This window comes from Oncorhynchus keta, chromosome 29 (genome assembly GCF_023373465.1).
Source record: "Oncorhynchus keta strain PuntledgeMale-10-30-2019 chromosome 29, Oket_V2, whole genome shotgun sequence".
NCBI classification, from domain to species: Eukaryota; Metazoa; Chordata; class Actinopteri; order Salmoniformes; family Salmonidae; genus Oncorhynchus; species Oncorhynchus keta.
Window position 1 is genome coordinate 16,628,855 of NC_068449.1, and position 25,689 is coordinate 16,654,543.

The following is a 25,689-nucleotide window of genomic DNA, read 5'->3' on the forward strand; positions in this document are numbered from 1 at the left end:
CCCATAAACAACACAAGGCCTGCTACGGCGTTGATGTTTGCTCTATGAAGGAACAGTGGGAGGGCAATAACATTCACACAGCCCCAAGGCCTGATACCAGAACTACCCTTGACATTACTTCACAAGGCCATTGACCAGCAGGAGCACAATAAGCCACATGTATCTTCTACAATAATTATATTCTACTATTATAGATCATCAATGAATAATGTTGAAGAGCACAATGCAATTACATATTAATGCATTACTACTGGGCACACACTGGTTGAATCAATGTTGTTTCTATGTAATTTCAATTCAATTACATTGAACCAACGTGAAATAGACGTTGAATTGACGTCTGTGCCCAGTGGGTTAGGTTCAAAACCAGTACCCACCTATTTATTCAAAACTACTACCCAACTATTCATTCAGAACCATTAACCAGCCTTCCAGGTTGTGTCAAAGACAACACTTTACCCGCACATACAATTGAGTTGAGTTTCAACACACTAGAAACAAGGTGAATTATTGCAGCATAAGAATGGTTCTGATTCTGTGGATCGGGTTAGGTTCCTGAGTTTGATTGAAACAGGCCCTAGGTGTGCACTGATGTTTACAGAATTCCGTATTGAGTCAGCATACTGTAGATATGAGGGATGGTGCTCACTGCTTACTGCTCATTCTTACTCTTCGATCACACCGACAGCGCCATTGCATTGTGGTACACCAGAATTACATTCATTTCTAATGGAACCCTGCGCTTGCCTTGCAGAGTTTCGTTGCAGAGGCAGTTGCAGTGCGTTCGGTGTGATGTATATGTATGCGTAGGCGGTTTGACAGAAATGATAGCAGAAGATGAATTGTTGCACACATATCCAGATGATGCTGTGTACCATTTTGCACGACGACGCTGTAGGTTTGATCGAAGCGTTAGGCCTCACATTTGCCAAAGACAAAATAGTCTAGTTTGATACGATATTTGGGTGATAATATCCTAGATCAAAAACACTCTTATGATCTCTCTAACATCCACACGCAACACTAGTATTAGCAACAATTAATCAATGTTGCTGTGAAAACAAGGGCACCACACTCACTGGTACTTTGGTATTTTATTAGGATCCCCATTAGCTGTTGCAAAAGCAGCAGTTACTCTTCCTGGGGTCTACACAAAACATGACACAATACAGAATGACATAATACAGAACATCAATAGACAAGAACAGCTGAAGGACAGAACTACACATAAAACATTTTTTAAAGGCACACGTAGCTACTCTGTTCTTTAACATTCTTCAGAGAAGTGAGGAGTCATTTCTCGTATGCAGGCCAGGGGAATTTGCCATAGTCTTACCGATAATGAAAATGCTATTATGTTGTCATCTCCCACAAGTATTTGATGAGCCAGCCAGAAAGACTGTGACCGTCATACACAGTATGTAATTCCAGATGCTGTTGAACTGTCTCTCAAGTACTTGACTATTTCAGTATAATTTCCGATGATGAAGCCGTTTGCCCGTATTAGATGATGTATATCTCCTTTGGTGTGTAGCTTGTCCCTTTTATAATGCATTTAATCATCTCGTCCACACAGCAATTAGTCGGAAGAATATTTTGCATCAACTTCAGCTCAGTGTTCATCTGTTCTGTTAAAATATGCCTAATCCCTTTTACATTTACAATATTGGAAATGGGTCCAATAGCACTCCATCTCCTTGCGCTTTCTTAGGAATTTGACATATTTGTTTGCTTTTAGCAATAATACACCAATTGGGAGTTTTGTTAATACGTTGGATTGATTCAGTGGAATTTATTTGGTGAACAAAATGCTACTACTACTTCTGGTAACAGTATCCTTGAGAGGCTGTTGTAACTGTGATGACTGAGTAGATGTGGACTTATTCGTCTGGTATTTTGCTGGCTGCCGTCAGTGTGTAGTGAAGCTTTTACAGACTGTTGGTTTTGGATGATGAATGCTTGAAAGTACAGTGTTGGTTGAAGGCTTTCTTACTGCTAATTAGCATATTAAATAACAGCTAACAAGCTAACTGTTGGATGATGTATTTGAGTCAAAACTAAGTGCTGCAAATAAAATATTTAGTGTTTGAAAAAAGTTTCAGTATCATTTTCTATAGTGTGTTTTGCAGTATGGATGGAGAGGTCCTTATCACTGACAAATTATTATCCTTATAATAATGAGATTTTCTTGGTACAGAAGCGCCAACTACTGGACAGTGATTGTAAGTAATGATTGTAAGTAACACTGTCACAATGCCCTGTGCTTGTCATTTCTCTCTTGAATGAAAACAGATGAATTGACGAATAATATCAGCCATAACTGAGTTCTGTATTAATACATTATTGTATTTGCTCCCCTTAGTGAAAAGATACATTTCTTCTCTCCTATACAGTGCTGAGGCAGAACGATGGTGGTGTTGAAGCTACTAAATCTGGGTGACTTCAGCAGGTCCTGCTGTCTCGGCATCATCTCCACTGTACACCTCAGGTCTACTGTCAACAATCTCTGGACTTCGAAACGTAGTCTTAGAGAAGTAATTCACATATGTGGACACAGTTGGCTCCTCCTATTTGACAATTGATATTGAAATATTATGAGTAAATGTACATTTTATCATTAGGACTAATAGTTTTTCCTGACCATAACCTTTTTCTTGGTTGAGTCACGTGGTCAGGAAAAACTTGCTCCATTAATAATGTACAATGAAACAAAATATGTTGTTAGATAGATTCCTAACCCTCATACGGAAGAACTACAGGTACCAGTGTGCTTCCTCAGAGAAAGGAGGCAGGATATCGGCCCACTGCATGATTTCCTGTGTGGAGCGGTCGATGGTGACGTTCATGATGCTCTTACATGTCTGTCTAGTTGAGCGCTTGGCCAGGGGGGTGAAGGTCAGAATAAAACAGGCTGCCACGTTCACTGCCCCCGCAACCACAAAGCCCAGGTTGTAGCTTCCTGTCATGTCATTCATCCTACCTGACCGGGACAACAAAAAATGTATGACTGAGACTTCAAACAACAAGGGTATGACTGAGTTTTCAAACAACAAGGGTATGACTGAGTTTTCAAACAACAAGGGTATGACTGAGTTTTCAAACAACAAGGGTATGGCTGAGTTTTCAAACAACAAGGGTATGACTGACACTTCAAACAACAAGGGTATGACTGACACTTCAAACAACAAATGTATGACTGAGACTTCAAACAACAAGGGTATGACTGAGACTTCAAACAACAAGGGTATGCCTGAGTTTTCAAACAACAAGGGTATGCCTGAGTTTTCAAACAACAAGGGTATGACTGAATTTTCAAACAACAAGGGTACGACTGAATTTTCAAACAACAAGGGTATGACTGAGTTTTCAAACAACAAGGGTATCACTGAGACTTCAAACAACAAGGGTATGACTGACTTCAAACAACAAGGGTATGACTGAGTTTTCAAACAACAAGGGTATGACTGTGACGTTTATCATCACACTACTTTTATGATTCTCTTTCATGCAAAGACAGTGATGCAACCTCTCTGTCTGCACGTCTGCCAAAAAGATGGCTTTGACATTTTGATCCAATTCAGTCATTCTTTGATTGTACTGACATGGCTAATACTCCTCCAACTTAAGAATACCTGTTCTCCCAGGACTGCGTGGCCGCACATGACTCCAATACCGCCATTACGTTTGCCGATGATACAACAGTGGTAGGCCTGATCACCGGCGACGATGAGGCAGCCTATAGGGAGGAGGTCAGAGACCTGGCAGTATAGTGCCAGGACAACAACCTCTCCCTCAATGTCAGTAAGACAAAGGAGCTGATCGTGGACTACAGGAAATTAGGTCTGAGAACACCCTCATTCACATCGACAGGACTGTAGTGGAGCGGGTCAGGAGCTTAAGGTCCTCGGTGTTCACATCATTAAGTATCTATCATGGTTGAAACACACCAACAAAGTCGTGAAGAGGGCACGACAACGCCCCCAGGAGGCTGAACATGTTTCTCACGGGACATCAGATCCTCCAAAGGTTCTACAGCTGCAACATTGAGAGCATCTTGACTGGCTTTTTCACCGCTTGGCAAGGCAACTGCTTGGCATTCGACCGCAGAGTGCAACAGTGTTGGTGCGGACGGCCATCCAGGACCTCTATACCAGGCGGTATCAGAAGGTGGCCCTAAAATTTGTCAAACACTCCATTCCTCCGAAACCATAATACTGCTAAATAGTTAGTTAAATAGTTAACCAAATAGCTATCTGCATTGACCCTTCTTGCACAAACTTTTTTGACTCATTACATACGCTGCTGCTACTGTTAATTATCTGTCACTTTATTCCTAGTTATACAGTGCCTTCGGAAAGTATTCAGACCCATTGACTTTTCCCACATTTTGTTACGTTACAACCTTATTCTAAAATGGATTAAATAATTGTTTTTCTTCAGCAATCTACACAATGCCCCATAATGACAAAGCAAAAAACAGTTTTTAGAAATGTTTGCAAATGTATTAAACATAAACAACTTAATTACATAAGTATTCAGACCCTTCGCTATGAGACACGAAATTGAGCTCAGGTGCATCCTGTTTCCATTGATCATCCTTGAAATGTTTCAACAACTTGATTGGAGTGCACCAGTGGTAAATTCAATTGATTGGACATGATTTGGAAAGGCACACACCTGTCTATATTAAGTTCCTGTTGATGGAATTTATAGCTTTAAAGGAATGATTAGAATACTCCACTCAGAAACCATATAATTGTAGAAATTGACTAGAATCATAAAGTTATAATTAATGATGTGTGTAGTTTTAGTCAGTCAAACAATATGTCTATTATAGTGTCTTGAGCACAGACTGTCTGAGCAATATTCGGTGCCGACCTGACTAGAGATTTGGGAGAGAACGGGACGTCTCAAGGACAAGGTCTCCCTAATCTCTGTCGGCTGGGTAGTGAGACAGTATGTGCGTCGGATACCTTCTGTTTTGTGTGGAAGTATGTGTGGAAGTATGTTTGTGTGAATGTGTGTGTGTATGTTTGTGTGAAGGTGTGCGTGAGAAGCCAGTATAAAATGAATTGTTTTGTACAACCGGCTAGCGAGCTCTCGTAAATACATTTTCTGACTATTGTAACTGGGCCTCAGTCTGATTCATTTCAACCAGTTTCTTACAAATTCTGGGTTTCAGGCTGAGTAATTAATTCAATTGGGTTTATGAACATTGAGAACATAATTCTCGTGACAATTTGGTCCTTCGGGCAGGATTTCAATACCTGCCTCTGTCGTCCCAAGGAACTGCTGAAAACCGTGCACGGGCGGATCCAGGATCCGTAAGACAAAGACCTGACCTCTGAATTGAGGGTTTATTTCAGGCCAGTGGTGAACTGCTACACGACAGAGTTGGTGACGAGATCCAACCTACATTGCTTTTCCCAGTCTTCAAGACAATGTCAGTAATCTTTATTCACGAATTTGGGGGAATGATTTAAGATATCACCAAGCGTCACCTTCTGTACATCGATAGTTAACTAATTGTGCATATCAGCAATGACCTGAGGTACATGTGCACTACCATGAAATAAAACTAGCTTAATAGATCTGGCCACATTTGTGACGGCCTGCAAGGTTTGTTAAAGACGGATTTAAATAGGTGTTGTGAGATAGGACAGGGATTTCTGTACAAATAGGATAACTTAAATGGTTAATTAACATGTAATATTAGCCATAGATCAAATTCAAAAGACATGCCTAAATAAAGTCCTCATGAAAACTGGTTGATATACGGCGAGGATATAAACTGGGTTTTGTCTTTGTGAAATAGACGGTAATTCTATGCGAACAGGATAACCCAACCAATTCAATAACTTTAAAAGTCCTTTGACACAACAGAAAATAGGTTGTGAACTGGGACTTTACGAGCCCTGGGAAATAGCTTGTAGTTGTACAGTTAAGATTTAACGTCCAATAACTGCACCTCTATAGATAAGGATGCCAGAAAGGAGAAACACACATCAAGATAGCAAAATACCCATAGATTGTGAGCATAAGAGATTAAAGAGACACATACATAGTCAGGCAGCAGAGCAACTATAGTAACTAGTTAACGGTAAACAGCACATACATAGATATTTGATATCCGTACACCTAGAGTGAGAGAATATACTGTAGAACAACTATAGTGATTGGATAACGGTAAAAAGACCATATACATAGATTGTGAGAATATCATAGTAACTACAAGGTTTTATTAAACATGGGTAGTAAATCCTCAAAGGAGGTCCCGGAATTAACGGGAGGCGAGAAATATATGCAGGGAAAAGATAAGAGGAACACCTATTTTGGCCAGATATGGAGGAGTAAGTACGAATTTCACGGACGTTTAAATATAGAAAAACTGGAATCAATGATTAAACAAATAAATAGGGTTTGTGGAGACAAGGCAGATAAACAACGGGCAGAGGGGCTGGACACAGCGAGGGTATGGTTAGCAGAGGGGCTAGACACAGCGAGGGTATGGTTAGCAGAGGGGCTGGACACAGCGAGGGTATGGTTAGCAGAGGGGCTGGACACAGCGAGGGTATGGTTAGCAGAGGGGCTGGACACAGCGAGGGTATGGTTAGCAGAGGGGCTGGACACAGCGAGGGTATGGTTAGCAGAGGGGCTAGACACAGCGAGGGTATGGTTAGCAGAGGGGCTGGACACAGCGAGGGTATGGTTAGCAGAGGGGCTGGACACAGCGAGGGTATGGTTAGCAGAGGGGCTGGACACAGCGAGGGTATGGTTAGCAGAGGGGCTAGACACAGCGAGGGTATGGTTAGCAGAGGGGCTGGACACAGCGAGGGTATGGTTAGCAGAGGGGCTAGACACAGCGAGGGTATGGTTAGCAGAGGGGCTGGACACAGCGAGGGTATGGTTAGCAGAGGGGCTAGACACAGCGAGGGTATGGTTAGCAGAGGGGCTAGACACAGCGAGGGTATGGTTAGCAGAGGGGCTGGACACAGCGAGGGTATGGTTAGCAGAGGGGCTAGACACAGCGAGGGTATGGTTAGCAGAGGGGCTAGACACAGCGAGGGTATGGTTAGCAGAGGGGCTAGACACAGCGAGGGTATGGTTAGCAGAGGGGCTGGACACAGCGAGGGTATGGTTAGCAGAGGGGCTGGACACAGCGAGGGTATGGTTAGCAGAGGGGCTAGACACAGCGAGGGTATGGTTAGCAGAGGGCTAGACACAGCGAGGGTATGGTTAGCAGAGGGCTGGACACAGCGAGGGTATGGTTAGCAGAGGGGCTGGGCGAGGTTATGGTTACACAGACACAGCGAGGGTATGGTTAGCAGAGGGGGCGAGGGTATGGTTAGCAGAGGGGCTGGACACAGCGAGGGTATGGTTAGACACAGCGAGGGTATGGTTAGCAGAGGGGCTAGACACAGCGAGGGTATGGTTAGCGAGGGCTGGACACAGCGAGGGTATGGTTAGCAGAGGGGGGCAAGGGTATGGTTACCCGAGGGGCTAGACACAGCGAGGGTATGGTTAGCAGAGGGCTAGACACAGCGAGGGTATGGTTAGCCGAGGGGCTAGACACAGCGAGGGTATGGTTAGCAGAGGGGCTGGACACAGCGAGGGTATGGTTAGCAGAGGGGCTAGACACAGCGAGGGTATGGTTAGCAGAGGGGCTAGACACAGCGAGAGTATGGTTAGCAGAGGGGCTAGACACAGCGAGGGTATGGTTAGCAGAGGGGCTGGACACAGCGAGGGTATGGTTAGCAGAGGGGCTGGACACACACAGGGCTAGACACAGAGGGTATGGTTAGCAGAGGGCTAGACACAGCGAGGGTATGGTTAGCCGAGGGCTAGACACAGCGAGGGTATGGTTAGCAGAGGGGCTAGACACAGCGAGGGTATGGTTAGCGAGGGTATGGTTAGCAGAGGGCTAGACACAGCGAGGGTATGGTTAGCAGAGGGGCTAGACACAGCGAGGGTATGGTTAGCAGAGGGGCTGGACACAGCGAGGGTATGGTTAGCTAGACACAGCGAGGGTATGGTTAGCAGAGGGGCTAGACACAGCGAGGGTATGGTTAGCAGAGGGCTAGACACAGCGAGGGTATGGTTAGCAGAGGGCTGGACAGCAGCGAGGGGCTAGACACAGCGAGGGTATGGTTAGCAGAGGGGCTGGACACAGCGAGGGGGCAGAGGGCTGGACACAGCGAGGGTATGGTTAGCCGAGGGCTAGACACAGCGGGTATGGTTAGCAGAGGGGCTAGACACAGCGAGGGTATGGTTAGCCGAGGGCTAGACACAGCGAGGGTATGGTTAGCCGAGGGGCTAGACACAGCGAGGGTATGGTTAGCAGAGGGGCTAGACACAGCGAGGGTATGGTTAGCAGAGGGGCTAGACACAGCGAGGGTATGGTTAGCAGAGGGGCTGGACACAGCGAGGGTATGGTTAGCAGAGGGGCTAGACACAGCGAGGGTATGGTTAGCAGAGGGGCTGGACACAGCGAGGGTATGGTTAGCAGAGGGGCTAGACACAGCGAGGGTATGGTTAGCAGAGGGGCTGGACACAGCGAGGGTATGGTTAGCCGAGGGGCTAGACACAGCGAGGGTATGGTTAGCAGAGGGGCTGGACACAGCGAGGGTATGGTTAGCCGAGGGGCTAGACACAGCGAGGGTATGGTTAGCAGAGGGGCTAGACACAGCGAGGGTATGGTTAGCCGAGGGGCTAGACACAGCGAGGGTATGGTTAGCCGAGGGGCTAGACACAGCGAGGGTATGGTTAGCAGAGGGGCTAGACACAGCGAGGGTATGGTTAGCAGAGGGGCTAGACACAGCGAGGGTATGGTTAGCAGAGGGGCTGGACACAGCGAGGGTATGGTTAGCAGAGGGGCTGGACACAGCGAGGGTATGGTTAGCAGAGGGGCTGGACACAGCGAGGGTATGGTTAGCAGAGGGGCTAGACACAGCGAGGGTATGGTTAGCAGAGGGGCTAGACACAGCGAGGGTATGGTTAGCCGAGGGGCTAGACACAGCGAGGGTATGGTTAGCCGAGGGGCTAGACACAGCGAGGGTATGGTTAGCCGAGGGGCTAGACACAGCGAGGGTATGGTTAGCAGAGGGGCTAGACACAGCGAGGGTATGGTTAGCAGAGGGGCTAGACACAGCGAGGGTATGGTTAGCAGAGGGGCTGGACACAGCGAGGGTATGGTTAGCAGAGGGGCTAGACACAGCGAGGGTATGGTTAGCAGAGGGGCTAGACACAGCGAGGGTATGGTTAGCAGAGGGGCTAGACACAGCGAGGGTATGGTTAGCAGAGGGGCTAGACACAGCGAGGGTATGGTTAGCCGAGACGAGGAAGAGAGTTGAGGGAGAAAAGAAAAAGAAGGACATCAAATGTTTTAATTGTAAGAAATACGAACATTTTGCAAATGAATGTGAGGTCCCATGTAAACATTGCGATAAGAAGGGACATAATCACCGAGATTGCAAACAGGATAAAAAGGGAAAGAGCAGGAAAGATTTTAAACTGAAGGGGGAAAACAGAGAAACGCGATGACAGATACAGAGAGAAGCGGTTTTTCAATTGCAATGAGACAGGACATTTCGCCGGGAGGGTAAGGCTCCCTGTAAACCTTGTGACCAGGTAGGACAACCACCAAAATTGTAATTCAACTAAGGGGAAGGACAGGCGGGAGAGAAAGAGTGATGCAGAGACAAGGAGAGCGAGATTAATGTGAATCCTCGATGGGGAAACGCTTGGACCTTTAAATTAGGGCTATTTTCTGGGAATGGTCTCGTGAGTGCGTGCCGGAGTTTGCGACTACAGACAAATATAATAATAGGGTTGTCTGCGGGGAGACTCCGTCATTCCAATAGTGACGGTGGTTCAGCGGTAAAATTTGTCTGCCACTCGGGTTTGTATCTCAGCCTTGGCACAGATAGACTTAATTCTGATTGTAATTCAAATACTGATATGTTTTGCCGGGAGAGATACGGTTAGTTAGTGTTTGTTAAAGATATAAACTGAACGTTGTAATGCTTGTTTAGGTTACATTGAAAGACCCATCTATTCTAAATAATAGCGGGGCGATTTCGATGGAATACGTTGTCTTGCTTTAAATAGTCCGCTGGAATAACGTATTGGAAATGGAGTCGTATTTAAAATGCTGAATCATAGAAGAGACAGTTACCTAAATCTAATGACTTCTAAATGATAACAGAGAGATAATTACGATGGAGTTGTGCCCATCGAAATGTTTTTACTCTTATGGATTGACTGACATACATTATAAACTAAGCGAAGTACATGGTACTTTTACATTTTGGAGTAGAGAAAGTTGGAAAGTTTGGTTTTACTCTTAGGATAGAATTAAAGCATTACTCAGTTTGAGAAGGGGGTATATTTTTGCCTAGAGGCAGGAATAAGAGAGTTGATTGCAGTGTTGCTGTCACGATCGTCGTTGGAATAAGGTGAGGACCAAAGCGCAGCGTGGTAAGTGTTTATCATATATTTATTAAACCGAGAACACTAAACAAAATAACAAAGGAGAAACGAAACAAAACAGTTCGGAAAGGTGACATACACATAACAGAAAATAATCACCCACGAAACACAAGTGGGAAAAGGCTACCAAAGTATGATTCTCAATCAGAGACAACTAGCGACACCTGCCTCTGATTGAGAACCATACCAGGCCAAACGCAAAACACAACATAGAAAAAAGAACATAGACAACCCACCCAACTCACACCCTGTCCATACTAAAACAAAGACATAACAAAAAGAACTAAGGTCAGAACGTGACAGTTGCCTACTAATTTTCAGGGTAAGTTGCTGGAGGCAGGTTGATTTGTTGCAAAATGACGTTGTGATATCATTGCGTGATAACGTAAAACTGCTTCATTACGTAGAATACACAATAACGTTACTCAAATTGATTTGACAGTTGTTCAGGTACAGACTCACACTCTTTTCTGTACTTATGGCAGTACAATTTTGATTGAGAGATGTTGATTGATGTTGTAAGTTCTGTTCAAGACTAAACATTCGTGACCAACTATATTCATTGGGTTTGGCTTGTCGAACCCGTACTACTGGGTAGTCTGAAAAGAAGCTTATATATTTGGCTGTAAGAGAGGTCTGAATAGTTTAATCGTAAAAGTTCCGGTTATTGATTCCTGGTTTGATTGTTTAGGTAACACCAGTGAATTTGAACAGAAAGTTAATGTATTCTAAACATTATAATCTGTTTCCATTACGTGGAACCATGCCAGGTCGGTAAATGTAATGTTATGTTTGTTTCTAGCCTTTGGGTTTGAGGAGATTTCCTAGAGACGATATCTTACACATATGGAATATTAGAAGTTTTATTTTCTGAGTTTTAATTAAACATTCTTTTGATAAAGGGAATGTACTGGGAACCTGGGATACAACATGTAGAAAATGTTTGAGGGTTTTTCTTTCATTTGTCTCATTTAGTATGGAACCCGACTGTAAAAGGGTGGTATGACCTTTGACCTCTATCATGGCTTTCCGTTGTGGTCTGATCAGCCTCATGGGAGGGCCATTTGAATAATTAATTTGAGGTAATTTGTGATACTGATTTTAAGGTAATTGATAATTATGAACGAGTTTATAGTTCTTTGACAGAATTGTAATTTGAACCACTGAGAAGAAAGAAATGGCATAGCCTTGGATTAATGCTAGATTTATGTTAATAAGTATTTAGAACCTAATCCAGGCCAACAGGACAGGGATATATGACATCTGTGGTGATTCAGGATAGGACCTTAATCAACCTATGTAATTACTTTAGAGATTGCCACCATAGACATGTTTTTATAAAAACCATGAGTTCAGATAATGCCAAACAGCGAGACACTTAGTCAAGATTTGGAAACAACCCATATTTGATACTGATTGTTGTGAGAAAGAGCAACAGACAGATAGGAGAAAGGGCAGACGGAGGAGCCCTCCCCGCATTGCGGAGACCTTGAAGGTTTGGGAGCAGAGAGAAGGTGTGGAAGGGAGGCTAGGAAATCAGCAAGATAGGAGTGACACAGAATGGGTAGATAACAGTTCCTGAGTGGAGACAAAAGGGGAATGAAAGCTTAGTTGGTTTCAGGAACTATGGTGTTAAACACGGAAACATTGCCCATAAATTCTGCACAAACAGGCCGAAATAATAGCATTGACTAGTGCCCTAGACAAGCACATACACATCTAAGACCAAACAGAGCAGCACGGATAACTCTTAAAGTAGATAAGACACTTGACAGAGAATGGTTACATGATGGCCATGACGGAACGCCCCGGGGAGAATTGGACATGTAGAGAATGAAAGGAGCGCTCCTACAAGATAATGGCAGACATAAGGAAAATGTACTAATCGGCAACGTTGATACCTGGGCTGAGCCAGGTATCAAAGGGGGGGATAGGTAGTTGTGGCCTAGGAGGGGCTAGGCAGTTGTGGCCTAGGTGGGGCCTAGGATAGGACACTTTGTGGCCTATTGAATAATAAACTAATAAAATATTATTTTTTGTAATAAATAGGCATAGAAGTTGAAGATATACCAGCAGAACACATGAGAAGACTGTTTGTTAACAAAACCAGTATGTCCAAGATTTTATGCTCTACATGTGAATTACAGGAGAAGGTGATTCACTCAATCCTGTCCCTGAGGAGAATAGATGGGAAGCAGCCATGTTGGGAGGGGCCATACCAAGTACTCCTGGTGACAGCCTTCGCGGTGAGAATAGCTGCAAGAGCTAACGACACCTGCCTCTAATTGAGAACCACACCAGGCCAAACGCAAAACATAATATAGAAAAAGGAACATGGACAACATTGCAAGAGGGTAAGACACACTGACATCTGTCGAACAATCACAGAGTTAGGAGAAGAACCGAGTGCAATAGGGTTCGGAGGTTACCTCTCTAAAGAAGATTCCCTGAAACAGCCCTATCCTTCCTGTGTGCGTTCATAGAAGTGAAAGTATGGGATGGCCTCTAGCTGAGGATATGTTCTCCGGGAAAGAGTGGGGCTTTACAGGAGTGCTGATTGGTCTGAGCTATCTTATTGTGGGAGCAATATTCCTAAATACACCATGACCCATCCCGAGAATGCAGATGGTGGTAACTTGACCCATAGTTTAGACGATGAGGATTTTGTATTAACCAAGCATAAGAGATCACTTGATCTGGATAAACAGGAAGTGAGAGTGGAGGTTGGGAAGGATGTCTCAGTGTAGTTCTATGTAGACCAAATGGGGTCTCTGACTATGAGCCATTATGGAATATATCTGTGCAGGTCCCCGTGTAGTTCATGGAAGCAGGTCATAGCCCACACAGAGAGAGAGGGCTATATGAATCTGCTTAGTTCAGTTCCACAGTTGACAGTGCATATCAGAGCAAAAATCAAGCCAGGAGGTCAAAGAAATTGTCTGTAGAGCGCCTAGACTGGATTGTGTTGAGGCACAGATCTGGGGCAGGCTACCAAGAAATGTCTGCAGCATTAAAGGTCTCCAAGAACACACTGGACTCCATCATTCTTAAATGGAAGAAGTTTGGAACCACCAATACTCTTCCTAGAGCTGGCCGCCCGGCCAAACTGAGCAATCAGGGGAGAAGGACCTTGGTCAGGGAGGTGACCAATAATCCGATTGTCACTCTGACAGAGCTCTAGAGTTCCTCTGTGGAGATTTGTGAACCTTCCAGAAGGACAACCATCTCTGCAACACTTCACCAATTAGGCCTTCATGGTAGGGTGGCCAGACGGAAGCCACCCCTCAGTAAAAGGCACATGACAGCCCGCTTGGAATTTGCCAAAAGGCAACTAAAGACTCCCAGACCATGAGAAACAAGATCCTCTGGTCTGATGAAACCAGGATTGAACTCTTTGGCCTGCATGCCAAGCATCATGTCTGGAGGAAACCTGGCACAATCCCTACGGTGAAGCATGGTGGTGGCAGCATCATGCTGTGGGGATATTTTTTAGCGGCAAGGGCAGGTAGACTAGTCAGGATCGAGGCAAAGATGAACGGAGCAAAGTACAGAGAGATCCATGATGAGGGCCTGCTCCAGAGCGCTCAGGACCTCAGACTGGGATGAAGGTTCACCTTCCAACAGGTGAACCCAACGACCCTAAGCACAAAGCCAAGACAATGCAGGATTGGCTTTGGGACAAGTCTCTGAATGTCCTTGAGTGGCCCAGCCAGAGACCGGACTTGAACCAGATCGAACATCTCCGGAGAGACCTTGAAATAGCTGTTCAGCAACGCTCCCCATCCAACCTGACAGAGCTTGAGAGGATCTGCAGAGAGAAATGCAGATGTAACAAATACAGGTGTAACAAGCTTGTAGCGTCATACCCAAGAAAACTCAAGGCTGTAATCACTGCCAAAGGTGCTTCAACAAAGTACAGAGTAAAGGGTCTGAATACCTATGTGATATTTCAGTTTTTTATTTTGTAGAGATTATCATTTTTTTTTAATGCTGTCATTATGAGATATTGTTTGTAGATTGATGAGGGGAAAAAACTATTTAATATATTTTAGAATAAGGTTGTAATATGTAACAAAATGTGGAAAAAGTCAAGGTGTCTGATTAACTCGTACCCCTGCACATCGACTAGGTACTAGTATATAGCCAAGTTATCGTTACTTATTGTGTAGATATTATTACTCTCTGCATTGTTGGGAAGGACAAGTAAGTAAGCATTTCACTGTTAGTCCCCACACCTGTTGTTTACTAAGCATGTGACGAATAACATTTGATTTGGTTTGGTACAATAACATCAGCTGCAGTGAACCTACCAGCGAAGGGCAGCCCCAAGCAGCTGACAGCGTTCACCGTGAGCATGAACCCCCGGGCCATGGGCATTTTCTCAGCTCCATCAGGTCAAAGGTCAGGACAGGGAGTAGGATGTAGTTGCCAGCATCAGCAATCCCCAGGAACAAGCCAAATCAACCAGAGAGCCGTAGGATTTGAGAAGTGGGATCAACATGTACAGCAGACCTGGCACAGCAGGAGGACACACAGGAGGAGACAGGTCTCACGTTGTGTACGGTCTGCAGCATTCACCTTGTACATTTGACTGCAGCACAGTTGTGACAATAAACACCATAACACACACTCTCTTGTGTCGTATTGCCTTACTAACAGTCACAGTGACTGAGGTATAGGAGTAAGGGCAACCCACCAACACCAAAGACAGAGGCCTGGTTGAAGTACAGCCTGTTGATTCACAGATCCTGCCAAAGATGATCCGGCTGACCATGCTAGTCAAGCCCAGGAACAGTATGATGTTAGTGGCACTGTGGACTGGGATGCCCAGCTGAACAGCATGCTTCACCTAGAGCAGGACACACAAACATGTTTGTTTTACTATCCAAATAATTGATTTCCATTCAAAATCCTATATTGCGTAACCCTAACTTCTAACCCTAACCTTAAACCTACCCCTCTAAATGTCCCTGAATTCTCCTTGTTTTACTATCCTTGTGAGGACTTCTCGTCCCCAGTAAAACAAAAAACGCACACATACAGGTATCTATCTATTTACTATATGTATCCTGTACAGGTAGTACTAAGGGTATTTGTTATCAGATTATTACATTTCAATAGCATTTCTTCCCTAAAAGAATAAGTCAAATTACATAATGTTTCCAAACTATAACGTCGTACCGTTGCAGCTGAGCCTTCCGTTGTTTACATCAGTATGTAACTTACCAAGTGGACATATGGAATGAAGAATCCGAATTGACACAGTCCATTGGCTGCAACCCAGATAAGAAAGACTTTGTCTTACCAAGGACCACAAACTTCAAGGGAGAGTTCTTTAAATTATCCACCACACTTCTAGTAACCCCTTTCAAAGACATTTGAAATTGAAATCCCTCATAGCCCATCAGAAACACATACTGTAGCTTTTGAATATATCACATTTCTGTTTGAAAGGGTACACAAGGGTGTGCTCAGTCATGATGGGGTAAATGGTCCCATTACTGTATGCTCAATAAATTAAAACTGTTATGGGTTTGAATACCCTGCAGTACCTTTGGGGTTGAGTGGCAGATAGGTGAAGCCAGTGATGACACAGATAATCATGAGGCTTGAGAACACTCGGAGACTCTGCCTCCAGCCCAGGGTGTCATTTAGGTACAGATGGAGCCGGGTCTGGACCAGGGCCCCTGCTGCTCTCCCTGACATCACTATCCCTGTGGCCAGGGAACGCTTGGAGTTGAAGTACTGGCTCACCATGATCATACCTGCTCCACAGGAGGGGGTGGGAGATGGAGGTGAGATAATGTGTTAGCTGTCGTGGCCTTGAGAATACAACAATGTAGCTTACCCTCTAACAAGATACAATATGAACTAGAAAAGTTATGGATGGAAGTGTCAGTGAATCCATAGTGTAATTAACTGCTAGCTAATTTCCTCCCTCCCCTGTACCAACCTGGGGTGAAGGCAAAGCTGGAGCCCACTCTACTGAGGAAGCCATGTGTGAAGAACAGCGTTCCTAGATTGGGTGCATATGACGAGCATACTATGGAGATCATGATGATGAGGGATCCTAGAATGGAGAACTCTCTGGCCCCGTACCTGACTGTCAGCTTCCCAGACAGGGGCACACAGATCATGATGAAGCCGTAGCTGATGGAGCCAACCCATGCTACAGGCCAGCAGAGAGTGGGTCTTAAGGTTAGGTAGCTAGCAGGTTTCCATGTATAACATGTAGGTACAGCAGCAGGTCATTTGTGCAGTTTGGTAACTACTTGTTAATTACAGGTGTATCACCATTTACACATATGATCTCACAATCCCTTTTGAAATACAAAATAGTTGTTGTAATGTGAAGTTACAACAGTTGAGTTTACAGTGTAATGTGAAATTGTTTCAGTCTGATGACAAACGTTATGTTATTAACGGTATGTGAGCTTAGTGTAATTTGCCTGTTTTAGAACTTGTCTCCCCAAACTCATTGAGGAGACTGATGAGGTACACTCCGAAGAGGTTGTGGTATCCCAGTACCAGGACATTATAGAGGAACGATGGATGATAAGACAATCACCCATCCTCCGTCGGGGGGTTCTGCGATGCTCCGGAGGAATAAATTCGGGTTGCTCGGCGTAGAACCTCCTGAAGGGAATGGCAGTCCGGAAGATGTGCATCTTGATGCACTAAATACACAGACCTAGGGTGCTGTCCAGCTTGCCTGGTTTGAAGAGACCTCAGGGGGCTAAATAAAGGTGGATAGGCCTACATGCCTAGGAACATTTATGTTCTTAGCTACATGCAAGTTTCACCCAGTTCTGTCTGACATCACAATTGCCATTAAGGTGTTTCCCAGGTAACTGGCGTGCTAAAGGCCACTGGTTCATTCATTCTACATTTCTAATTCTATGCCATAGAATTCTATGCCATTTCTAATTCTATGCCATAGAGATAATTCTATGTTCTTTGCACTGGCCAGTACCCAGTCAACTTTTGTTTGAACTTCATATCCATTGACTAAAATACCAATAGGAAGCACTGTAATACATGTGGATATGGTTAGGAAATTATTTCATTTTTTTAAATCAATTGCAAATGTTTTTTTTTTATAAATAGATTTTCCAGACATAGAAGCTGTTTAGTTTCAATTTTATTTTAGCGATTTGTATTTTATTGTAGCTTTTTTTACGCTTATTGCTGTACAGATGATGATGATCCAAACTGTATCACATCCGGCGGTGATTGGGAGATCCATAGGGCGGCGCACAATTGACCCAGCGTGGACAAGGTTTGTTCGGGTAGGCCGTCATAGTTAAGAACCTATTCTTATTTACAGACTTACCTAGTTAAATAAAGGTTACATAAAAAATGTGTGTTCAGGAATGTATTTGTTCTCCAGTCCCTTTAACCTGACGCTATTTTGAATACAGTAGCGGCAGATGTCGTCGCACATAGGCTGGATCACATGGTACGCAAAGTGTGTGACGTAGTAGGTTATTGGATAGAAGAGGAAGAGAAGATGTCTACTGCCATCCTAATATAGCAGAAAATAAAAACATCGACCCAATTCATTCTACACTCATCATTTAGCGGTCTAGGCTACAACCACTGCATGGTATTGTTGCATAACGGTCTCAATGGCAGTGGCACATGCGAAACAAACGGTCCTAAATCCGGTAAGAGGCTTTTTACTAGACTACCTCTAGTATACTCATATATTTACAGCGAGACTAACGTAATCTCCCTTTCTCTACTAACGTTGTAGGAATACAAATATAGTATACCGCATGCATGTTGTTGTCTTCAATAGGTCTATGTGCAGCTATGGCCTTTAACGTCTGTTGTTTTGCAGTCATTTCATTGTATAATTGTTGGGCCGAAAAGCTGTTGGCATGTTTAACGATTTTATATGATTTGGTGTTTCAACAATGGGATGGAAGATATTGATAAATAATGCTATAGGCCACACACACACACACACACACACACACACACACACACACAGCGAATATGATTTGATTATGTTTGCCTAGATGGTTTGTCTTTATTAAGCCCATCTGACCCCTCCATCTAGGTGATTCCATTCACTGGGGCCATACCTGGGGGACTACACCCCGGGGAGATGGTCCTTATCCAGGGCACTGTTCACAATGATGCTGACAGGTATGTAATAATGTTATTGTTGTTTTTAACCCTAACTTAATGTCCACATCCCAGTTTAATCCTAACCCTCAACCAAACCTAACCCTAGCTTAATGTCCACATCTCAGTTCAACCCTAACCCTAGCTTAATGTCCACATCTCAGTTCAAACCTAACCCTAGCTTAATGTCCACATCCCGGTTCAACCCTAACCCTAGCTTAATGTCCACATCTCAGTTCAAACCCTAGCTAATCTCAGTTCAACCCTAACCCTAGCTTAATGTCCACATCTCAGTTCAACCTAACCCTAGCTTAATGTCCACATCTCAGTTCAACCCTAACCCTAGCTTAATGTCCACATCCCAGTTCAAACCTAACCCTAGCTTAATGTCCACATCTCAGTTCAAACCTAACCCTAGCTTAATGTCCACATCTCAGTTCAAACCTAACCCTAACTTAATGTCCACATCTCAGTTCAAACCTAACCCTAGCTTAATGTCCACATCTCAGTTCAACCCTAACCCTAGCTTAATGTCCACATCTCAGTTCAAACCTAACCCTAGCTTAATGTCCACATCTCAGTTCAACCCTAACCCTAGCTTAATGTCCACATCTCAGTTCAAACCTAACCCTAGCTTAATGTCCACATCTCAGTTCAAACCTAACCCTAGCTTAATGTCCACATCTCAGTTCAACCCTAAACCTAGCTTAATGTCCACATCTCAGTTCAAACCTAACCCTAGCTTAATGTCCACATCTCAGTTCAAACCTAACCCTAGCTTAATGTCCACATCTCAGTTCAAACCTAACCCTAGCTTAATGTCCACGTCCCGGTTCAACCCTAACCCTAGCTTAATGTCCACATCCCAGTTCAACCCTAACCCTCAACCCTAGCTTCATATAAGAATATGCTTAACTAGAAATAAAACGTTTAGGTAACAAACTAAAAAATACATCAGTTCAACCCACTGAAATAATAATTTTACCCAGCATTGTTTATCTAACAAAAAATATAAGTTCATCAAAAAACATTTTTAGTGAGTCCCTGACTAAAGTCCCAGCCTCAGCTTTAAGACATTCAGAAACTCTTCTCTAGTACGTACCAATGTGGTAACTGCAGGTTCCAGATGGACCTATCCTGTGGCACCAGCACTAAACCTCGTGCGGACATCGCCCTCCACATCAACCCCCGTTTTAAGGGCTCCCCGTGCGTGGTGTGTAACTCCCTGGTGCAGGAGAGTTGGGGCTGGGAGGAGACCCTTCAGCAGCTTCCCTACAGACAGGGAGCAGCCTTCGAGATGATCATCCTGGTCCATGATGATGTCTTTAAGGCAAGTGGACCAATGTCTGGGACTTTACTTGCGGTTAACAAGGTGTCTTTAATTAGGCTACATACAGGAAAAACTCACTAACCTACATTTGCTTTCACATTCACTACTGTTAAGTCAAAAGAAGCTAGTATAGTCATGCAAATACAGTGGATGGATTTTTGTGATCCCTGTGTGAATGCTGTTCACCTTTGTACCTGCAGGTGGCAGTAAATGGTTCTCATTTGTTAGAATACAAGCACAGAATCCCACTGGACAGGATTGACACATTTTCTATATCTGGCAAAGTCAAGGTGCGCGCCATTGGCTTTATACCAAGCTCAGTAAGTACCCCCTCCAATACTCTTTTTATAGGTCAATAGAATAGATGTTTTCAACTAGCTCTATAATGAATGTCTTCATTATTATTTTCTCCTGTAGGCAATATACTCAATCTCAGGTGACCTGGTGAGTTGTGTGTTATATTTTCCATAAAGCATAGATCTATATTAGGCAACACGACCAATTGCATCAATATGTTAAGTGTACAGACATGGCCTATATCTTCTGCATTTCCAGAGTCTCCCTTACAAAGGCAGTCTACTGAAAGGGGTGAGTCCAGGACAGCACATCACAATCAAGGGACACGTCAGCATGTACCCACACAGGTAAGCAATAGGACACCACTGAGTATTTAAACCATGTTCTAAGAAAATAGACAGTGTATCTTTTGCGGGAATGTATAATGGCAAGATAGGGACTGCCCACTATCCATGAAGGATAGGATCACAGGAAGCAGCTGAGGGGAGGACAGCTCATAAATGACTGGAAAGGAGCAAATGGAATCGCATCAAACACATGGAAACCATGTTTGATGTCATTTCACAAATTTGTTCCAGTCATTACCATGAGCCTGTCCTTCCCAATTAAGGTGCCACCAACCTCCTGTGCGTGACAATGTAGGTTATTCTACATCATTGTTTTTCTGATGAACCTTATGTCTGGCAGCTTCACTGTGAACCTCCGCAACAACGGCAGTGAGAACATCGCTCTGCACCTGAACCCCCGGATGAAGTCGGCCATGTTCATCAGGAACTCCTACCTGAGTGAGTCCTGGGGACCAGAGGAGAGGGAGCTTCCCGTCTTCCCCTTCTCACCTGGGGAGTACTTTGAGGTATGCTCTCTAACTATCAGTATGAAGTATTTTCTTTGTTCAGGTGGATGCTGTTTCTAAATGAGCAGTTCTCACATGTTACTTGTATTATTGGAATTCTTACTAGTCTGTTTCACTATAAGTACTCTCTGCCCCAGATGCTGATCCTCTGCCAGCCCCACCAGTTCAAGCTGGCGGTGAATGGCTCTCACCTGCTGGAATACAGGCACCGGGTGCAGGACCTGAGCACCATCAACCAGCTGGAGATCATGGGAGACCTGGAGCTGATGGACATCAAGCTGTGGTGACCTATGACAGAGGCAAGCTAGGCCACAATGGGCTAAGCCCTATTCTGGACGACAGGCCCGTTCACAACTCCCCCACCCTGGGCAGTGAGCAGTGCTTGAGCCAGCCTGATTATGGGTTCCAATGTCTGAGCCATGAGGTTTACAGCTGAGGTAGCCTTGGATCTGTTTGAGTGGGTCTACAGGATTTGACAGTAATACTTGTATGCACTATCTGGTGCAAGGGAGGCTGGAATAATGTGTAATGACAGGAGTATTATAGAAACAGCCCCATTTACACCTTGCGCTAACCTGTGGGTTTTGTGATCTGATCAAGGTTTGTTGCGTCTCTACATAGTATTAAAATGTATCTTATCCATCCGCATTGACTGGATTTTCTAGTCCCTCCCTTACATTTGAAATAATTATTAATTTATTTAAAGACAATTATTAATGCCACCTGTCAATGATTTAGAGGCTGGTATGATGATTTAAATGGTTTGACCCTCCAGATCTGTTTACAATGGCTTGTCTGACTACCTCTGGAGGTGGTCAGGAAGATATGACTACAATGTATTTTAATCCACTACACTGGTCTAAAAATATGGTCACAATCAAGACAGGTCACTTGTTAGCACCAGGTATAAACTCATAATGTCCATTTAAATTGGACAGGGACCGTGATTTGGAAGGGCTCGACTAAAATATCTCTTGGAGCTGCACGGTTTCATCATTCTAAAATTAAATACTTAACCCTAATCACTAAAATAATACTCATTCATCCATCTCAGGTTCTTCAGTGCTGAAACAAATTATAGGATGGTTACAGGTGCTGCTTGACAACTCAGAATATGAAAATATATAATGTTCTGTACCTGAGGGAACATGTGGCTATTTATTTACCCTCTGTAGGATATGTTCTTTAAATATAATCCAATAGCTGTTTAAGTTCATACATTAAAGGCAATATGGCCTGAAAAGGTTGTCACAAGGTCAAACTCTTTCATGTGAAATGGCCAAATCTAGTTGACTAAGCTCACCGACCAAATGACCTTGGGCTGGGTTCAATCCGTATCGCCTGAAGACCAGCATTATAGCTTGATTGAAATGTAAAGGCAACATGCGGAGACTGCATTGGAAATTACCTTCGCATTTTAACGCGTCTCTTCCGCGATAGGGGTTAAACCCAGCCCCTAGTCTAGTGCACTTCAATTCAAGCACAACTACAATACAGGGTCAAACCAATTGCACTGGGTGGTGATGGTCCAATGAAAACAAGGGCTGGATTAAATCTGTATTGCAGAAAGATCTGCATTAAAATGTAAAGGTAAATTCCGATTGAGCTGACATATGCAGCGTTTACCGTGAATATTGCCTTTAAAATGTCAAATCCAGCTATAACGTGGATCGAATGTATGACTGCATGGCCACTATTTTCATGCTTGGCCAAAAGTCCAGCGCTATAGCACGCTTAAAATTTAAAGGTAATTTCCAATTGAGCAGACATGCGTTTACCGTGAATGTAGTCTCCGCAAACGTAGGAACATTGCAAGTTCTTTCAGTCACCCATTTTCAGCCTTATTATTTATTTAATCAATTCTGTTGATGTCCTTCTGTAACCTACATAATATGAAGAATCTACTGTATGTAATGTCTTATCATTAGCCTGCTTTTAAATCATTATGATTGGGGTCATTTTTAAATGTTCTAATCCATCCAGCAGGTCCTCAATTACCTGTGATATCTATGCACATTTATCACCGCTACAGAGGTGCATTTCTCCTCTGTACCTGTGATATCTATGCACATTTATCACCGCTACAGAGGTGCATTTCTCCTCTGTACCTGTGATATCTATGCACATTTATCACCGCTACAGAGGTGCATTTCTCCTCTGTACCTGTGATATCTATGCACATTTATCACCGCTACAGAGGTGCATTTCTCCTCTGTACCTGTATCTATGCACATTTATCACCGCTACAGAGGTGCATTTCTCCTCTGTACCTGTGATATCTATGCACATTTATCACCGCTACAGAGGTGCATTTCTCTTCAATTACCTGTGATATCTATGCACATTTATTACCACTACAGAGGTGCATTTCTCCTCTTCAACCAGCCAGATGGGGCTATAAGTTAAGTGGTACAAACAGCGGTCGACTGGCCCATTTTTCTCAATCAAAACATGCAGCGGAAAAGGCCCTACTATAAACAGAGGCCGAAGCAAGAAATACCGCTCCTTTCCCATCCAAAAGACGGCACCCTACACAGGAAAATGTAATCAAGGTTTGAAATGATTGTTTTTGTTAAATATATCTGTTTAGGCTTCTTAAGGTCAATTTGCATTATCTTCCGACCATCCAATCAAGGAGAAATTTGTGTACGATGATGGTTTCCTATGGAGTTTGCTACATTAAAAAATAGAGAATCCATGTGGCTTTAGGAAATGAAATTCCGTTTGAAGTAAGCCTAGCCCATACAAGTCTCTTCTTGACTGTCTCCTGGTGACAGAGGGCCCTTGTTTTCCACTCTCTCTGATGCTGGAGGTCCCGAGGCCTTAGACCCCTGATGAATGGACCATTACAGGAGCCTAGAGCAGGACTTACCCTCAATACATGATGTAGAATGATTTTAAACTGTTGAATGGTTTGTGTTATTCTCATTTAGCTACACTTATCAAATGCACTCGTCACAAGGCCACCATTAAATACCTACTGAAGGATGTGTGACGTCAGAGGTGATAACACATGACTTTCAACAGGTCACCTTGAGGCTTGGCGTCAACAGAATCTAGTTCCTTAAAAATGTGATTTTATTAATATATATATTCACAGGAAAAAGAACTTGAGGAAAAGAAATGACCTTGGTATGGCACAATACAGAATCTTAACATGTAACTTAAACATGTATGAATTAAATGATATACATCATGATGACATCAACTCTTGTTTGGTGATTGACTGTAAACCAGAATCAGATAGAAAGGCAAAGACACTGTCCATCAGATCAACAAGTAGGCCATAGTCCGTTGTACAAAAAAATAAATGGCAGACCTGTGATTCACGACAGAAATAAAGCAGCTTTTCTTTAACATGTTTAGGAATAACTCACAACGCCACCTCTTTCTGCTTTAAAATAGCTGACAGACAGCCCTCTTTTGTCTGTCCCCCTCCCAGGACAGTGGATTACGCTTCAGTAGAAGAGAGGAGTACAGGACAAGCACAAGTCCCCTGGGCCCTTCACCAGCAACAACCCCCTGTATGATGCAGAGGTTTGGCAAGTTGTTGGCTTAGGAGGGAAGGTCCTAGTTCAATTCTGCTCTCAGTAGCCAAATAGTGTCAGTCTTTTAGAGAAGTCCTGTGATTTTAGAGGACGTAGAGGATATTGGTTACAGGCATTCAGGGTTGGGAAGACCCACTGTTTGGCACAGGTGTGGATGGAGAGCCTGGGGGGGAGTGTTTTAGGGGATGGACAGATATTTGAGTGAACCCCCTGTCAGACAGAGCTGAGTTTGACCAGGCCTCTGACAGAGTCCTCATGTAGAGAGTCCTGGCTGGCTGGGTTGTAGAAGCCCTGAATGGTGTGGCTGTGTCCCAGGGGGCTGCCGCAGGGGAGCATGCCCGGTGGCGAGGGGGCTTCCTCAGGTGTTAGGAAGTGGTGGTGTACCCCGTCCATGTGGTGGTGGTGGTGCGCTTCGCTGTGGTCGTTCCGGGTGGGCAGCATGCCATTGTCACAGCTGAGGTTGGGGGTGGAGGTGGGGGGTGTAGGCTGGCCCCCTAGCGGCAGGGCTCCAGTGCAGGGACCGCCTAACGACGTCCTGCCCGGTAGAGAGGCCTCGTCTGTGAGGATGACCGGCTCACTGTGCATCAGGGGCGTGGCGGCAGCCTGCAAAACGAATTTGGTGCTCTGAATGCACTGGTCTTGAACACACTGAGACAGGAGAAATGGAGAAGGGTAGGAAAGGAGAGATAGGGAGAGTAATAAGACATGTTGAGACAGAGGGAAATGTGGGGATAGAAGGAGGAGTGGAGAGAATGAATGAAGATAGATGAGGTTAACATGTGTAGTGAATGAATGAAGAGATGAGAAAAAAGAGAAAAGATATTGTTAGTAACCTTGTTAGAATGCACAGTAAACCACCAGAGAAAAACAGAAAAACTGTTGGTTGACAGATGTCTTTCGTCGAGCAGTAGTAACAGAACTTTTCAGTCAAATGGCTGTAATTATGTTGCAGCTTCAGCAACACGGATAAACACTGTTGATGTTCTAAGGTGGTCGCTGCAGCAGGCAAGAGAGGCAAAGGTTGCTAGTCACACAGGCAC

At 44.1% G+C, this 25,689-nt stretch overlaps 3 protein-coding genes across 21 annotated transcripts in view; 1 reads left to right on the forward strand and 2 right to left on the reverse strand.

Annotated features, from left to right (window-relative positions):
• Positions 1-2,834: 2,834 nt before the first annotated feature.
• On the reverse strand, positions 2,835-17,535 carry LOC118362354 (monocarboxylate transporter 10-like). Its single transcript, XM_035742614.2, has 5 exons — positions 16,041-17,535; positions 15,715-15,761; positions 15,185-15,337; positions 14,795-15,000; positions 2,835-2,976 (listed from the first exon to the last, which is right to left on the reverse strand). Exons 1-4 carry the CDS (start codon positions 16,249-16,251, stop codon positions 14,983-14,985), a joined length of 429 nt encoding a protein of 142 aa, XP_035598507.1. The 5' UTR covers positions 16,252-17,535; the 3' UTR covers positions 2,835-2,976; positions 14,795-14,982.
• On the forward strand, positions 8,284-24,309 carry LOC118362352 (galectin-8-like). 13 transcript variants are annotated; one of them, XM_052486130.1, is made up of 11 exons: positions 9,680-9,898; positions 10,398-10,476; positions 12,636-12,842; positions 17,685-17,777; positions 18,554-18,642; positions 19,717-19,951; positions 20,152-20,271; positions 20,369-20,395; positions 20,507-20,595; positions 20,936-21,101; positions 21,239-24,309. In XM_052486130.1, the coding sequence occupies exons 4-11, from the start codon at positions 17,685-17,687 to the stop codon at positions 21,386-21,388; spliced, it is 969 nt and encodes a 322-aa protein (XP_052342090.1). In that variant the 5' UTR covers positions 9,680-9,898; positions 10,398-10,476; positions 12,636-12,842; the 3' UTR covers positions 21,389-24,309. The 13 variants fall into 13 exon arrangements, 10 of the variants coding, with proteins under 10 accessions (XP_052342090.1, XP_052342089.1, XP_035598500.1 ...); XR_008086164.1 differs by having other exon boundaries at positions 9,680-12,842; positions 21,239-23,300; positions 23,353-24,309; XR_008086165.1 differs by having other exon boundaries at positions 9,680-12,842; positions 21,239-23,135; positions 23,353-24,309.
• The window catches only part of LOC118362351 (palmitoyltransferase ZDHHC14-like), a 92,514-nt gene continuing 90,986 nt past the window's right edge, over positions 24,162-25,689 (reverse strand). For 6 of the 7 annotated variants that reach the window (XM_035742604.2, XM_035742602.2, XM_035742603.2 and 3 more), the window contains one exon: positions 24,162-25,297. In XM_035742604.2, the coding sequence (XP_035598497.1) occupies positions 24,863-25,297 (435 nt within the window). In that variant the 3' untranslated portion in view covers positions 24,162-24,862. The remainder of the gene's footprint in view (positions 25,298-25,689) is intronic. The other variant, XM_035742606.2, reaches the window with a different exon arrangement.